Raw genomic sequence first — 16,619 nt, 5'->3', positions numbered from 1 at the left:
ATCAGAGAAATATGATGGCAGAAATTACACCAGAAAATGCAAAATCAACACATCATTCCATTCCAAAACAGGCAGCATGTGTTGAAACCATGCTACCCATATTTGGAAGCTATCCATTCAATTTCCTAGGACACGACAAAAGCCATGCATCAAGCTTCTCGGGTGAATTTGGGAAATTGGTTGGTTTAAGTTGCACAAACTAGGTTAGGGAAGGCAAACATGGATAGAAAACCATTCTCATCATTCCCCAGGCCTGCAAAAACTCCTCAAAGCACACAAATCAACAAACCACATAATGCCCTTACCATCAAACCCATCCTCCTCTGTCCCTAGTTCATCATCTGAGCAGATGTTGAGCACGTTTACGAGCATCTCTGTCACTAGAGGAGAAATGTTAAGAGGGAAGCAAAGTGAATTTCAGTAATACCAAACAGTAAAAAAATAACAACCATTTAGCTCAAGAACATCTAACATATGTTCCCTATATTACTATACATTTGTACTGTAAATAATGAAAAACTTCTGTATTTTACATTCAAGGATTTAAATAGGGCTGCGATAAACACTTATCATTCAGTAAGCCCAATTTTAATTGGCCTGTGAACATTTTGAACAATTTCATTGCATGCATTTTTATTTGCTTCAGTCACTGAAAAAAGACAATGTTTATCTGACTTGACAAAAAGAAACATGGTTTTAGAAGTACATTATTTCTTGTCTTTCAGTAAAACGGAATAAAACAAATTGGAATCGTGTTCCAAAGTTAGAACAATGCCTCACTATGAAGTGGTTTTGACTAACAAGGCACTCCTTCTGAGAAAAAAAATCTTTTGATGCACCTAATTAAACACGTGTTGCAGCTTGCATGTTTTAGCCTATCATTGTATTAATTTCGAAGCAAAACACTTCGGTATAACCGAACTAGGTCTTCTGGTGTAACAAAGAGAAAATTACCATTTCAAAAAAACTTCGAGTATAGGGGATACAAGGATGCAGGTGCTCATGATGAATTATTCCCTCTCAGACATTAATAACTATTTGTTATAAAACAATTACTGATTTCAGGAGAAGAGAAAGGGGTCCTGAGATTTGCTGCTATACACTGTGGCACATGAATATCCATGCAGACGTGTACACTCTTAAGCCCTAGCCAGCATATCTGTCTCTGGGCAGTAGCTGTAGCAGAGTGACTAACTTGAAGGAAAAAAAGTGTCTTACTCTTAGCAGAACAGAACGCTGGCCTCAAGCCTTCGTGTCAGTCAGAAACGTGGCCGAAGTAGGTTTGGGCAAACTTGAAATTTGCAAGTGAAAGTCCCGAATTTAAGGCCATTGGAAATTCACAACATTTAAAAAACAATATTATGCGATTTCATATACTTTAAGAACACAGACTGCTTTGTGCAGAAAATGTCTTGCTAGGAGGGATCTTCGGCTTTAAATATCTGTAGCTGAGATCTTGTGTGGCGTTTCATGGAAAGCATACCCCTTGTTTGAAAAAACACAAAATACCGCCAATCCACATTTCGTACCAAAAGGGCAATTCCGCAAAACGTGCAAGAAACTTCACAAAAAAATAATTATGAAATTTCATACACCCCTAGACTTAGTCTTACTTTCTAACTCCATATTAGGCAGGTTTCCAAACAGTAGTTAAATGTAGAGTAACAGCTCGAGCAGCAGACCTGTCTCTCAAGAAACCTTGCAAGCAAAACTTGTAACCAGATTCGCATTTAGAAAAAGTCGCTTCTAGGAAGCAGAAGTTTCATTTTATGCTCTGCCGTTGGTCCAGAGCACAACTGGCTGGGATGAAATTTCCACCAAGTTATTGTGATTTTACAGTGGTGAGTACAAGAGGGTTCATCTCTTCCAGGTATGACACACCACTGTTTCATTGGCTCAGGAGGGTCCCTTCACCTCCGCACTGAAATAACTAAGATTTCAGTTTTTATCAATCCTATTTGTACAAGGAGACAAATGCATTTTCCATCAAAATCTTGCTAATTAGTCAGATCTAAGGGTAGTAAAGGAAACAATAATAACAGAAAAAGGAACGGGGTTTTACTCAAATCCGGTTAGAATTTCTGGAAACCAATTCCTCTAGGAATCTGTAGGGCAGGTAGGAATGTCCAGAACTCTTTAGCACATGCTGCACAGCAGGACTTTTAATGGGCATTCCTCGGACCCAAACGAAACTCTTGAGAATCAGAAAGTAGCACTACCTTGTCAATTGCAAACCTCGGTACTGCAAAATCGGTGATCTGTGCATTATCGTGAACAACTGGTGGGTTATTGGGGCACACATGGTTTGTAGGAAACACCTGTATGTGTCAAAGTAGTTATCTACCCAGCGAGGAGTCTGGGAGGTGCCAATTTGATATCCTTTTTCTATAATGACTAAGTCCCTATAAGTGGGGACGATACTTGGAGAGTCATTATATGCTGCATAGATAGGTAAGCTCGCTCTTCAAATGTGAACTGTACAGAAAATGTTTTTCCTAGAACTGACACATCCAATTGCGACAGGTGAACTATTAAGTGGCGTCTCTACTGAGGGTCCCCATTACAGGGCTGATCGATTTAGCCAAATCTAATCATCGAGTTACAGATAGCAAGGTACTGATACCTCTGGGGGGGTAGGGTTAACAAATTATAGGTGGAACCCTTAGGATCCCCTGGAAAGCGAGGATGTACCAGTGGAATCAGTAATCACAGATGCAATCCACATTGTAATTCCTCATTCTGCATGAATTTCACCTTGAGAAACAAAGCAGGGCCTGTGGGAAATCCACTGACCTTATAATTCAGGAATTAAAGACTTGATGGAGCCCACCGATTGTCAAATGAGTGTGGGAATGCCATGAGAGTGAAGACCTCAGTGACAGTTTAGGCACAGTTTACATTCAGAAATACTCTTTGGTCATATGCAGTCCGAACCCACCTCCTGGCAACTTCCACTGCCCACTCTGGCCTTGTAGTGATGCCACTGGCAGAAGTAGCCCCTCCCTAACCATTCCAATTTAGATGTGTAGATTTTAAAGCGGTGCAACTAACTCACATAAAACTCTTTGCGTTTCATTGATAAAATCTCGGCAGCATGGCCATCCTAGAAACTCTTAACATCTTGTTAACCGCATGCGTGCGGGAGGAATTCCGCTCGCACGCTGAGATTTGCGGAAACGCATGTTACGTGACGAGCTGGGCTCGTCATGAGCGTGCGAGGAGGCTACCTCATGACGAGCCCAGCTCGTCATGAGCGTGGAAGGGGTTAAAGAATACAAAAACTTCTATCTTTTGTCATTTCCTCCTGTATTCACAAGTCCCGTTGCAGCTGAATGGAATTACGAAAATGTGCTAAGTATTTAATTTGTACCGTTAACGAATAACGATAGGAAGGACGCTGGAGATCGACTGACTGGCAGTGGCAGCCGGAATGGCTGGTGGGTGGCTGAGGTGTGTGGAATAAAATAATAGAAAATTTACCTTGAGGCCAGGTCCCTCGTCTCTGCTGCTGCTCTCCTGCCTCCAGGAACAGGAAGCAGGCAGCTAGGCTCCCTTCCCTAAGCCAATCACATGAGCATCGGGACACAGCGCTCAGCCAGGGGCTGGAGGGGTGGGCATGTTCTGCACGCATGCTGTAATGCAGTCTGCATAGAGAATGGACAAAGTGCGCATGACTTGTTTGGGTGGCCCAAGAGGGCTGACCAAACAGTCACTGTGCACTTAGGAGTGGGAAAATCACTCCTCCCCTGCTCTGCTCCGAGAGCAGAGCAGCCCCACCCACAAAGCAGCAGGACACGAAGAATAAAATAATAATAACGCAAAAGTTATAACCATTTTATGTTTGTACTTGGCACTGCTTAAAAGCAGTGGGACGACACTGCCGCCAATGCTGGCTGGGATGAAGCTTTTATTGAAGCAGCAACAATGAGTGGTTGTAACCCACCGAACAAATGTCGAAAGGCTATTCTTTTTGTAAAAATCTTGATAGTAAAAATCATTTAAAAAAATGCAGTGATAAACTTCAGACAGGAGGCACCTGATAGCGTGTGGTATCACTGGTGATGACCACCATAAATTCGATGAGACAACTTTCTTTGTGCTGGCCTTGAGGAACCTCTTACCAAATATACTCACTCGGCGGAACGTAGGCTGCCGGTCATGGACCTGGCCTGGAAGCCACTGCTGGCTCTTTAACTTCCCTTGTGAAACCTTGAGTGGAGGGAATCCAATCGCTTCATAAAGGCTACTGAAAATTGGTTGCAGTGCACTGCTATTCACAACACACTAAGGGGAATTCTTACCTGTTTCATGTTCAAAAGATTCGATGGACAATGGAAACCTCAGCTTCAAGGCTACATTTAGCAGATGTGATTTTACTACTGCTTTGTTAAAGTGCAGATGGCTCGCAATTAGTTGAGTCATACCCACCTTCCAACGTCCAACTGGGTTTTGTCAACATGCCTTCACTACGCCAATTTCATACCTTTCTCTCCAACAAATGGTAACGACCAGGTAAAAACATCCATGAAGTTTGGAAGCCAGTAGGGGTGCGGAGAACAGTTGAATTGTCGGATGTTCATGACGTTGTTCTCGTATTTCAATACTGCAGCTGTAACCAAACAAAGAGTTGAAATGCAATGCTACCACGATTGCGATTCCATGCCAACATCACAACTACAGCACTGAGCCAACACTCTTCTGTGTCACACTTTAAAATGAGAAGCGGTATCAAGCCATTCAACAAGGCCCTTGGGCGAAGCATATAATAACTGGAAGAATGGGGTGCTGGAACCTGCGGGGAGCAATAGATACACTGTTTCTGACCAAAACATTTTTAGCTGCTTTTAAACATTTTCAATTTAATATTGTTGGCATGATTATCGATGACATAATAAGGAAGGATTGACAAGCATTATGCATATCACACAATGGAAGTGCTTTTAGGGAAAGACACTCGAGATGAACAAGTTACTTATACTCGGCAATGCTCTTTCGAGTGGATACTCCAACAGCAAATGCCACCCCATAAAATATCCTCTAGGCGACAGACTGGAGCTGGAGAATTTTATAGTAGTGCACCCGCTAGGTGGCACTGTGAAGCTATGCGTTGGCTCCGGACCGGAAGTGACAAAGCAGAATCGCATAATGGCACCAACCCTGCATGCGGATGCCATTTTCTTGTCTTTCTTTACACGCCCTCGGGTGTAGAAGACGCACAACTGTTGGTTGCACTGACATAGGATCTCTTTAGATGTTAAAAAGAGGGCACTCCAGACCGCAGAACCACATGATCATGCAGCAACTGTTTAAGCTAACGGTGGAGTAAATGACCGATAACCCACTTACAAAGGGCCTTTATTATGGGCAATGGACTAGGGCAGATGTGGTCTTTTTCTTATGTCAGTATACTGGAACGTTATATATATATATATATATATATATATATATATATATATATATATATATTCACTGAAAAAAACATAGGTTTCAGGCCTTATATAGTTAGGAATTAGCATTTAAAAAACCTTTGAAATTCACTGAAAAAACCATAGGTTTCAGGCCTTATATAGTTAGGAATTTAGGTGTATAAGTATTTTTGATAGTGTTCTATTGTTCATTGACAGCATGTATGAGTGAATCTACAGGTGATTAGATGTGTGTATACATCTATGAATCACTGAGTGGGTTTTTAGATACTTGTATTGCTGTAACAATGGATTCAAATATGATACTCTGTATTTTACAAAGAGTGATGAAAGATTTTACTAGTGTGTGAAAAGGTGTATGGGATTGTCACGTGGATGATGTCATCAGTGATGTCATTTGAGATGTCATCAGTGATGTCACTGACCATGTCATGAATGATGTAATGTGACATCATCAGCAGTGGATTGCGGGTGTGCGAAATATAGTTAGTACAACTAACTATATAGGAGCAATTTCAATGGTTTTGTATGAGTGAAATGTCCAGCTAACTAGAACACCCCTAAAACTTATAGTTTTTTGAGTGAATTTTAAAGGTTTTTTAAATGCTAATTCCTAACTATATAAGGCCTGAAACCTATGGTTTTTTCAGGGAATTTCAAAGTTTTTTTTAATGCTAATTCCTAACTATACAAGACCTGAAAGCCCACCAGGAATCTCCAGTATGCGCCAGGGGACTGCATTGCAGAGAGGTGTAATGAAGCCACGCCCCTTTCTACACCTCTCTGCAACGCAGCCCCCGTGCATGTTTGAAGAGGGGGAACTAATTCCCCTTGCATACTGGGGGCCCCTGGGGGCCAACTAGCCCACCTTGAACCTCCAGTATGCGCCAGGGGACTGCATTGCAGAGAGGTGTAATGAAGCCACGCCCCTTTCTACACCTCTCTGCAACGCAGCCCCCGTGCATGTTTGAAGAGGGGGAACTAATTCCCCTTGCATACTGGGGGCCCCTGGGGGCCAACTAGCCCACCTTGAACCTCCAGTATGCGCCAGGGGGCTGCATTGCAGAGGTGTAATGAGGCTATGCCCCTTGTAACACCTCTCTGCAACGCAGCCCCCTGGCGCGTTTGCAGAGGGGGAACTAATTCCCCTTGCATACTGGGGGTCCCTGGGGGCCAACTAGCCCACCAGGAGCCTCCAGTATGCGCCAGGGGGCTGCATTGCAGAGAGGTGTAATGAGGCCACACCCTTTTTTACACCTCTCTGCAACGCAGCCCCCGTGCATGTTTGAAGAGGGGGGAACTAATTCCCCTTGCATACTGGGGGTCCCTGGGGGCCAACTAGCCCACCTGGAACCTCCAGTATGCGCCAGGGGACTGCATTGCACAGACGTGTAATGGGGCTATGCCTCTTTTTACACCTCTCTGCAACGCAGGCCACTGGCGTGTTTGCAGAGGGGGGACTAATTCCCCTTGCATACTGGGGGTCCCTGGGTCATATCTGCCCCAACGCCGAAATTCCGAACGATTGAAAATGACTTTTCTTGAGAAACATTTGGATTTGGATTATCATGTCCTATACTTTGGAATTTTTGAAAGACTGACTTTGAGGATGCTATAAATTACTCAAGTCTGCCCGAATTGTGTGGGTAAAATTGATACCTAGTCACTTGGAATAATAATGTACTTACGTCTCGTCTAACATTTGGAAGAAATATCTAGTTATATGACAGCAGGATACCGACATAACTTGAAGGAAATAAGAACGCCCTGAATAAGTTCTGTTGTACAGAACGAAACGCGTCAGCTGGCTGTGGTACATAAACTTAAGGAAAATAAAAGCATTTGAATATACACCAAGATTCAGCGCTTCAATAAGGACTCTAAGTGATATGATTTGATTGGACTTATTGTGCAAGTGGTGCTGTGCCAAACTTTGGAATATTCTCCACTACTCTCTACTACTTACTCTCTACTACTCCACTACTCTCTCAAACTCACTCTCTACTACTCTACTACTCACTCCCTACTACTCACTCCCTACTACTCACTATCTACTACTCACTATCTACTACTCTCTCTACTACTCTCTCTACTACTCTCTCTACTACTCTCTACTACTCACTCTCTACTACTCTCTCTACTACTCACTCCCTACTACTCACTCCCTACTACTCTCTACTACTCTCTCTACTACTCTCTCTCTACTACTCACTCCTCACTCTCTCTACTACTCACTCTCGCTACTACTCACTCTCTCTACTACTCACTCTCTCTACTACTCACTCTCTCTACTACTCACTCTCTCTACTACTCACTCTCTCTACTACTCACTCTCTCTACTACTCACTCTCTCTACTACTCACTCTCTCTACTACTCACTCTCTCTACTACTCACTCTCTACTACTCACTCTACAACTCTCTAATACTCACTCTCTGCTACGCTCTCTACTGCTCTCTACTACTCTCTACTACTCACTCTCTACTCTATTACTCACTCTCTTCGCTCTACCTCTCTCTACTTCTTTTTCTACTAGTCTCTACCTCTACCTCTCTACTCTACCTCTCTACCTCTCTACCTCTACCTCTCTACCTCTACACCTCTCTACCTCTACACCTCTCTACCTCTACACCTCTCTACCTCTCTCTACACGCACACATATACACATACATATATATATATATATATATGCATATATATGCATATGCATTTATGTATGTGTATATATATATATATATATATATATATATATATATATATATATATATATATATATCCGTTCAACAAAGAGGAGCCCTTGTGAGGAAAGCCAACAGGTTCGTAGATTACGTGATTCTTTTATTCAAACAGCTGCGGAGGAACCAGGAATACAAACTCCCATCTGTATACAAAGTCAAAGCCAGACGCGTTTCTGGAACGAATGTTCCCTTCATCAGTGGCGTAACTTGCTGCTATCAGCGGTATCAAAGTCCTGCACTCATTTATGCCGAGCACCTGCCCCAGTGGGCGTGGCTAGCACTCTGGCCTTCTGGTACTCGTAGTGTCAGTGGTGCGTATTACTCCAGTGAGTTGATCCGCTGTGCAGCTAATGATTAGAACTCTTACCCCAGTGGGTTGACGGACAGCTGATTTCCAAGTTCACCGCTTTTCAAGGTTGTTTGATCACAGCAAACCTCCGGTGACATAGATGGAGCCGTCTGGCTCCATCTATAAACATACATACATATATACATACATACATATATAAACATATATAATCTGCATATCTATATAAATACAAATATAAATGCATGCATACATATACATATATGCATACATATGCATGTTATTTACATGAAAAACACTAATAAAAGCAAAGCTAAAAAGCCACCTCATTACAAACAGAATGGCTTTAACTTAAACGAGGGCGAGATCTATTGCATTTTCAATGCTTGTTTACTTTGGTTCCATCAAGAAGGAATTCAGATGTGTCACATATTTGCCATACATTCTGAATGTTAGCACTCTAGTTGCTCATTAGATCACTGTAGTAAAGCTACTGCTTACCAGGGAAGTCTGCTGCTAATCATACTTTCCATGGCAAAATGAACCCCCTCATTTTGTTCCTTTTTAAATTAAATGTTTTCAGTCTTACCACTTCATTCCAATCAAGATGGCTTCTGGTGTGCCATACTTTTGTCATAAGTAAGACTGTTAGCGCTCTAGTTGTTCTTTAGAACACTCTGGGACATTCTATCATTGGGCTATATTGGGCTACATCTGGGTGATATTTGGGCTACATTTGGGCTCTTTTGTCTCTGGTGGCCATCTTGGGAGACTGCATGTCAGAATTTTTTAATGAAATAGAAGAGGATTTGGGAAGTCACTCAAAATTTTTCTTTCTGCAGCACTAATCATACTTTCTTTGGCAAAATATACCCCCTCATTTTGTTCCTTTTTAAATTAAATGTTTTAAGAGTTACCACTTTATTCCAATCAAGATGAATTCAGGTGTGCCATACCTTTGTAATAGGTAGGACTGTTAGCGCTCTAGTTGTTCTTTAGAACACTCTAGGAGGCTGCAGTAGAACACAAAGGAATCAACTGACAGTCTCTGTCCTTGTTGGATGTACATGTTTTACTGAGAATGTCAGACTTCATTCTCACATGACTGAGAAAGATAATGTGAATTTACAGAAAATATGCTTTCAGTTTAGCTTATAGATCCCCTTCCAAACCACTGTGGGAAAAGCATGAGATAATAGTTTTCTTTCAAACAGGATTCATGATATCCCAGCAGAAGGCTTTTTCACATGGTAAAATCACCTTAGAACACACCACAATTCCTAAAATGAGTATGGTACCATCAACAAATGATTTATAATGTAACTAAAGTCCTAAAACCCTCTATTAACTACAATGCTTTTTAATGAGGTGTGATCATGTATATTGGTCCCAAGATGGCTGCCAACACTTCTTGGATGAAGTGCTGACAGCCAATCAGATCTCACGATGAGATGTGGGTTTAGGCTCCGCCCAGATATTTATGTGTTTAGGTTTCGACCTGGCGAGGGGCAAAGCCCCTCCCAGATCGAAAACTATTGTCTACAGTAGGGATGTTTGGACCGCCTCTGTCTATCATTGGCTAGCTCCATAAATGGAGGCTAGCCATTGGGAGACAGAGGCTGTCAATCGCGCTTTCTCTCGAAAACGCGATTCGGGGGCGTTTCTGGTGCTTTTTTTAAGCCCCGCCCCTTTGTCCCGGGCCGCGCTGCGATTGGCTGCCGGCCCGGGACACCCCCGTGACGTCATTCCCGGGCCGCGCTGTGATTTGCTGCTGGCCCGGGACACCCCCGTGACGTCAGCCAATCACAGCGCGGCCGGGACCTGACTTGTTTTTTCTAACTTTCAGCCATGCTGCACAGCAGGTATTCGGTCCTATGTACACCATAGCTGAAAGGACTTGACCAGACCTAGTGACTTTGCCAGTGGGCGGTACTTTACGTTGTTCACAATGAGGCTCGTCACCGCGGCTGGCCTCTCCTTCCAAGCTTCCTGAGTTCCCCTTGTTCTTCTATACTTTACTCTGACGTTGGATAGATTAACGGTTTTGATATTGTGCATCGCATTTGTAAGACTCCTTAAACGACTGTATCTTTATTAGAATTCTAAACGTGTAAATTTGACATTGGTAAACTAAAATGAATTGTCAGAGCGGAGAATCGGGCCGCAGTCACTGCAGCGCCCAGAAACAAGAAGATGCGCAATCTTAGGTGTACTAAGGCAATCTTAGGTGTACTAAGGCACACTAAAGCATTCCATAGGCGCTTCCCGGACCAATCACGGCTCCCCGGTGCACACAGGCTCAGCTGAGAACGATGCACTCGGCCCACAACCCGGCGAGCAGCAGAAATGCACGAAAGCTGCGCAGTGCGGTGGGGGGGGAGAGAGAGAGAGCGCTCGGCGAACATCCCAGAATGCCTCGCACGGTACAAAAATAACGGAGCTGCAGCATCATCAGCAGCACGGACCGGGCGCAGCACGACGGAGGCAGCAGCACTGCACCTGCTCGAGACCCTGTCCAAGGAGACTGCAGGCGCGGGAGGCCCGTTCGTCAGCAGCTGCAGGTGAAAGAGGCTCACCCGAGGCCCGCGCCAAGCCCGGCTGGATAGGGGCAGGGAGGACGGAGAAGCGCGGGCAGCCAGGGGGTGAGGCAAGGGCATCGGCCCTGGCGACGAACAGAGGCTTGGGAACTAATCGGGGAAAGGGGTGGGATCGAGAGACGGGTATTCGGACAGATTCCATAAACGAGCTCATGGTTTAAGTTACAACAAGGCGTTATATGTAAACTGGGGCCGCGTCCCTTACCCTCAACTGCAGTCGTGGTAGGGGGGTGGAGGGGGAGTGCATTTTCTGCCTGTGCCGCATGTATTTATCTTTTTTAGAATATTAATTTGCTGTTTCGTCGCACGGATTTGCATGTGCAAACCTTCTTTTGTATACAGTAGCTGTCTGTGTAAATGAGCGCGTGTAAGTGGCGGTGTATACAGAGCAAAAATGGCAACATTTTAGGCCAGGAAAGTGTAAGATTTAGAAAAAAAATCGGAGGAATGCATTTTCCCCATTGAATTATGTTGAACCAGAGGCCGTTTCAGGTGGGGCCGTTAAAATCAAGTTGGGGGGCGGAGGGGTGTTGTGTTTCAAAAATCGGGAGTAACCCACCTGCATCGGGTCCGTTGCCATGTATGTCAGAGGCTTGCTTGTATATATAGCTTTAGTCAAGTCTGTGTTGCCAAACGTTTGTTGAATCTGTATGTGCACAGGTTTGTGCGACATTAATCATGGCTTTCCCGATTGTGCCAGTGTTTTCTCCGTAGCACAGGAAAGGCAGTACGTATTGTTCAGCATTGGGGGATGGGTCAAGAAGCCACATAGATGCAGAGAATGCTGTACTATTTGGTAGCAATTCCCTAAGGGCCTGTTGCTGGACACAAAAAATGTAATGTAGCACCTAGAAACTTCTATTGTAGCAGAATGTTATAGAGGTGGGCGACTCAAACGGACAGGGAGAGTCGAGCCAATGCCTGGGCCGGCTCTTAAAGTCTGTGCACGAGCCGCGCCTCGAAAAGAGCATCTAAATCATACAACAAAAACATCAGGGAGAAATATGATAGTCTCTTTAAAATTTAAAAGGGTATTTCATTAACATGCAGAAACATTTTATCTTAATACATCAAATGTTTTTGTACAGAGCACACTAAAGGTGCTCCGATATGTGATCATAAAAAAAGTAGGCTTTGGAAAATAAATTATTTGTATAGGATCACACAAGTTGATCGTAAGGGGAAGCCAGGACTGGTCCCAGGTTTTCTAGTTTCACATGATACAATTCACCTGCTAGATGAAAACTTTTTTCTCTCCCTTTTAAAACCAAAAGTTTATGCTAACTTTTTAACTCTTAGTCACGATAGTGTGGGGGGCAAGCAGCATCCACAATAAAGGTGGGTTTGTTTTAGGCTTGACGGTCCAAAAGGACCTTGAGCTGGCAATAGCCAGGCCTCAGGCTCCAACCTTTAGCGTCTCGCCCACCTCCAGTAGGTTAGCTGCATGAATGATATTCAAAACTGTGATATCTCGGAAATTGTAAAGGCTAAATTGACGATTGGAATGGCTGCAGAATCTGGATAACCACCTGCAACCATTGAAACCAGACACCCCTATGCACAGAATGTAAATATGTGAGATCTCTGGGATTGCATAGGGCACACTACGGGCATGATCGGGTGCAGACGTGCATAGGCTCACCAGCAATGAAGCAGGAAAGCATTTCTGCATCTGCACATCCTGGTGATGCACACTCTGTAGTTTTTGATCTCAGTTGTTTCTCCGGGCAGCAGCAATGCAGTAATCCCATGGCTAACTTCTTTCTGGTTTCATCTGCACGGATGTACGAGTAAGTTGGGTCGTGCTGATTGGTCTAGGGTCAGCTCCACTCCTTGCAGAGAGACCAGCTCCCCTCCCCAACACTATGGTTATAATGGCAAAATGTTCTAAGATTCGTGGATTGGCTTTAGCCCGAGGAAGCACAGCCACTCGCAAACAAAGAGCTCCTCGAGTTTCAGGCTGTGTACAAGTAATTGACCTGAATGGCCTTTATTTAAGCATGGAGGTACTGGCACGCAGCACAGGCCACTGAAAATTCTGATGTGTTCAAAATTTGAAATTCTCTCCCATTCAGGGAAAACTTCCCACTTTGTCCAGATTACTCGGGGGCTCCTGGTGCAGGTAGTCACTGATCAGACAACTTGGGAATGGTCAAGGTGTGCTTAAATTTTACATTCAGGCCGCCATTGCTACGTAACTGATAGCAAGAGGGCAAAGAGAGGACGTGGAGAGGCAGGGGATCCTGTTCTAAGCAAATAAAGGGACAGCAACCTTCACCAACCCAACAGGAAGGAGTTCTTGGTCGGGTAGGAGTTCCTGAGCACAGGAACATGCAGGTGGTCATATCCACCCTGGTCATGTTCACCATGGACAAACACTTTCCAAGGAGATCGCAGTTTTGCACAACCACCCATTCTCCCCAAGGGTTGCCCTCCATTAATTCCACCCAGTGACGCACTCACAGGCACAATACACACTACGCCCACACCTATTGCGAGTTAGGATAAGACGGAACGGGCCTTTACTGGAGAGACCCAAGGGGCATTCTACCACCAGGCCTGATCTATGATTATTACCAATCACCTCACAGCCCGGGAGAGGGGGTAGTCAGCACCCTCACTCCAGCCGGAGAGACACACAGGATGTGGTGCTTTCCTTGTCAGTAGGGCTGGCTCTGCTGCCAAATGACAAGATTAACCTATGGAGAACTTAGTTGACTAAGTTCACTGAAATAAAAGGGTAGCTGAAAAGCATTAACAGGGCAGTGTGGCATAGCTTATCCAAGCCTCGCAGATAGACTTGACACGTTCTCACGGATATAACGGCATCACCTGCGCAGATTAAATTAAACTGCGGAAAATTTTCCAGATGCAGCCGGACGCCTTGGGAAAGGGTCATGAATGATGAATAGTCTGTGAGAATCAGTATCAAATACAGTTAAACGTTCATGCATCTTATGCACGTTTTAACACAAAATAAAAAAATGTCGCACGGTTTTTGTTTTCTAGTATATATTGATTTTACTGTGTTTTACGGAACAGCGCTAATCCGCTCCTGGGTTGAATAGCACTTTATAAAAATGTCTATGAATCAATTGCAAAATAAGCCACTATGGTCACGAGGCTATCCAATCAAAAACACACACTAACATTTTCACACAACCACATTTTCCTGAGCCACTTTAGCAACACATCTAACATGCTTATAATGCATAAGCAACTTACGATCAACCTGTTTATTGCAACAGCAAACTCAGCAGCGAGCCCTCTTAATGCAAAGCATGCCACATCCTCTTTACTTCAAATATCAGCCCACCATACTGTGCCCCATCCTTTCAACCAAAACCGGGTATGGGGCTCACCTCCTAAATGGATTTCTATTCAGAGGTACACGTACTACAAGATGGCATCGCTCACAATATAAAAGGCAAACTAAAAATGTTAATTAGTACCTTCTGAATTTAGCAGGACTCTGCAGTGGCTCTGCTGCGGGAATAGAGGAGGTGGGTTCGTTTTCATACTGCATACCCTTCACCCACTCTTACTTTATCTCTTTCAGCATGGGTGCCAACATCCCGCCAGTGCCACCCTCTGAACACAGTCCTTCCCAGGCGCTTGAAGAACTGAAAGCACGGCTGCTGGACGATTCTTGGGCTCTAGGAGGACTGGTGGTGCTTGGGTCCTTCTGCATCCTCGTCATGGCCCTGCTCGCCTTTGCAGCCCTCTTCGGCTGCTGCTCTGGCTCAGAGCGCAAGACAGGGCATCGATAGCCCAGAAGACCGGATGGACAGACATCAGCAGTTATCAGCACAATGCTCCTCAGTTTGATCACTTTTCCATGAGAACCCTGGATACTGGTCTCTCTTCATGCCAGTTCTTGATGCCAGTCTATGACCCGAGCTGGGTTGTACCGTGTGTCTGGATGTGTCTAGGGCCTGCCTGATGTCAGGTTATAGTCAATGGCAAGAAAGCAGTAAGCACCAGCTTGGCGGGCTTGTGCCAGACAGTATTTCTGGGGACTGCTATCACTCCATTGGCTCGCCTGCTTCCCAAGCTACCAGTGCAGACACATCAGCAGTTCTTTTTCCATAGGAGGAAACAAGCGCTTTCAAGAAGGATGCAGGAGATTAGCTGCCAGGAACCACAGTTTTGAGATCTCATGCCTGAGATGAGAAAACAGCAATCTTGCCTGTTTAATAGCGCCATAAGCCTATCCAATGTGTTGTCTAAGGCCTGAGACAATAATAATATGTCTATACCCAAAGTAACCAAGTCTGCCGTCTGAGGCAATATTCCGTTGGCATACCACTAGGGACGACTCTACTGTCTTAGACCTAAGCCCGTACATACATTGTTATACCTGAACAAGTACCGCTGTTTGACACCTCAGTCTGACACCTTGGTCTGTGTGATCTTAATAACTCGAGGGATGTGAGTGGTCAGTTGATAGTCCTGTTTTCAGAGTCACAAACTTGTGAAGCCTTCATTTATCCGAAAGCTAGCTCTCCTGTCCGAAGCATGAGTGTGTATGCTGTCCGAGGTCTGAGCCTGTGTCCAGTGTGTAACCTGAGTGACCGCTTGCAGGATTGGCCCTCTAGCACAACCTTGAGCCCCAAGGGGAAACCATGCTATCTGAAGCCTGTTCCTTTAAGACACAGTATTACTTCTGGACACTGAAAGCCCCGAAGTAGCGTCTTCCTTCTGCGAGGCGGTCTAGCAGTCGCTCAATGCTTTGCAGTGAGCGGAGTGGGAATGCAGTGATGCTCAGCACTGATCAATCTGAAAGCTAAACTGAAGGACATTTCCTCAAAGGGTGGTTGCACAGTGTAGGTGAATTAGTTTTCTGGAAAGCCCCAAGGTCTAAGCAATGGATCACCTAAGTGGACTGTTCAGAGAAGTGTAAAAGATAACAAGAGTCAGCAAATAGAACATGGTTGATGTAGAAAACTTTCATAACGTTTCCACCATTATACAATGTTATAAATTACCTTTATTAAAATATGTATTTTAGAAGACTAAAGATCATCAAAGTAAAGGTAAAAATGGGTGGGTCTCATCAATTTCTCCTATTTCTACGTTCGTCAGCCTTTCTAAAAGTCCAAGATGGATAAGGAAGAGCAGAAAAAGTCTGTAGCGGGGTAAACAGGTGGAGGGCGCTTAATAACATCTTACCAACAGCCGACTGTACAGGTCTAGTCTTTATGTGGCATCCTTTACAAATTATTAACCGTTTTCTAGGTCTCGGCTAGCATAGGCTGTGCACATGCGCAGTCTCGCTGGCGAGATTTAATGTTTTGGAGTAGCGAGGTTAAGCCCCGCCCCTCTTCTCCATTGGCTGGCCTCCTAAACGGCAGACAGCCATTGGAGAAGAGGTGCCAGTGACGTTCTTTTTTCGATCTAAGCCCCGCCCTTTTGCGATTGGGGGGGGGGGGTGTTTTTGACTTTTTCTACCTAGTGACGTTCTCAGTCCAAAACACGCCCCCTAGTCTGAAAAGGAGGGGGCTTACAGAGAATGTCTTGGCGTCGGTGCGCTTGTTTTCTGAACTGCTTGT

At 44.5% G+C, this 16,619-nt stretch overlaps 1 protein-coding gene across 7 annotated transcripts in view; it reads right to left on the bottom strand.

Moving 5' to 3' along the window:
• PPP3CA (protein phosphatase 3 catalytic subunit alpha) overlaps positions 1-16,619 on the bottom strand; it is a 665,570-nt gene that overhangs the window by 89,922 nt on the left and 559,029 nt on the right. For all 7 annotated transcript variants that reach the window (XM_078676076.1, XM_078676079.1, XM_078676081.1 and 4 more), the window contains exons 9-10: positions 4,484-4,609; positions 306-380 (exon numbers count right to left, since the gene is read on the bottom strand). In XM_078676076.1, the coding sequence (XP_078532202.1) occupies positions 306-380; positions 4,484-4,609 (201 nt within the window). The remainder of the gene's footprint in view (positions 1-305; positions 381-4,483; positions 4,610-16,619) is intronic.

This window comes from Lissotriton helveticus, chromosome 2_1, assembly GCF_964261635.1.
Source record: "Lissotriton helveticus chromosome 2_1, aLisHel1.1, whole genome shotgun sequence".
In the NCBI taxonomy this organism is placed as follows: Eukaryota; Metazoa; Chordata; class Amphibia; order Caudata; family Salamandridae; genus Lissotriton; species Lissotriton helveticus.
This window is presented reverse-complemented; position numbering and strand designations above follow the sequence as displayed.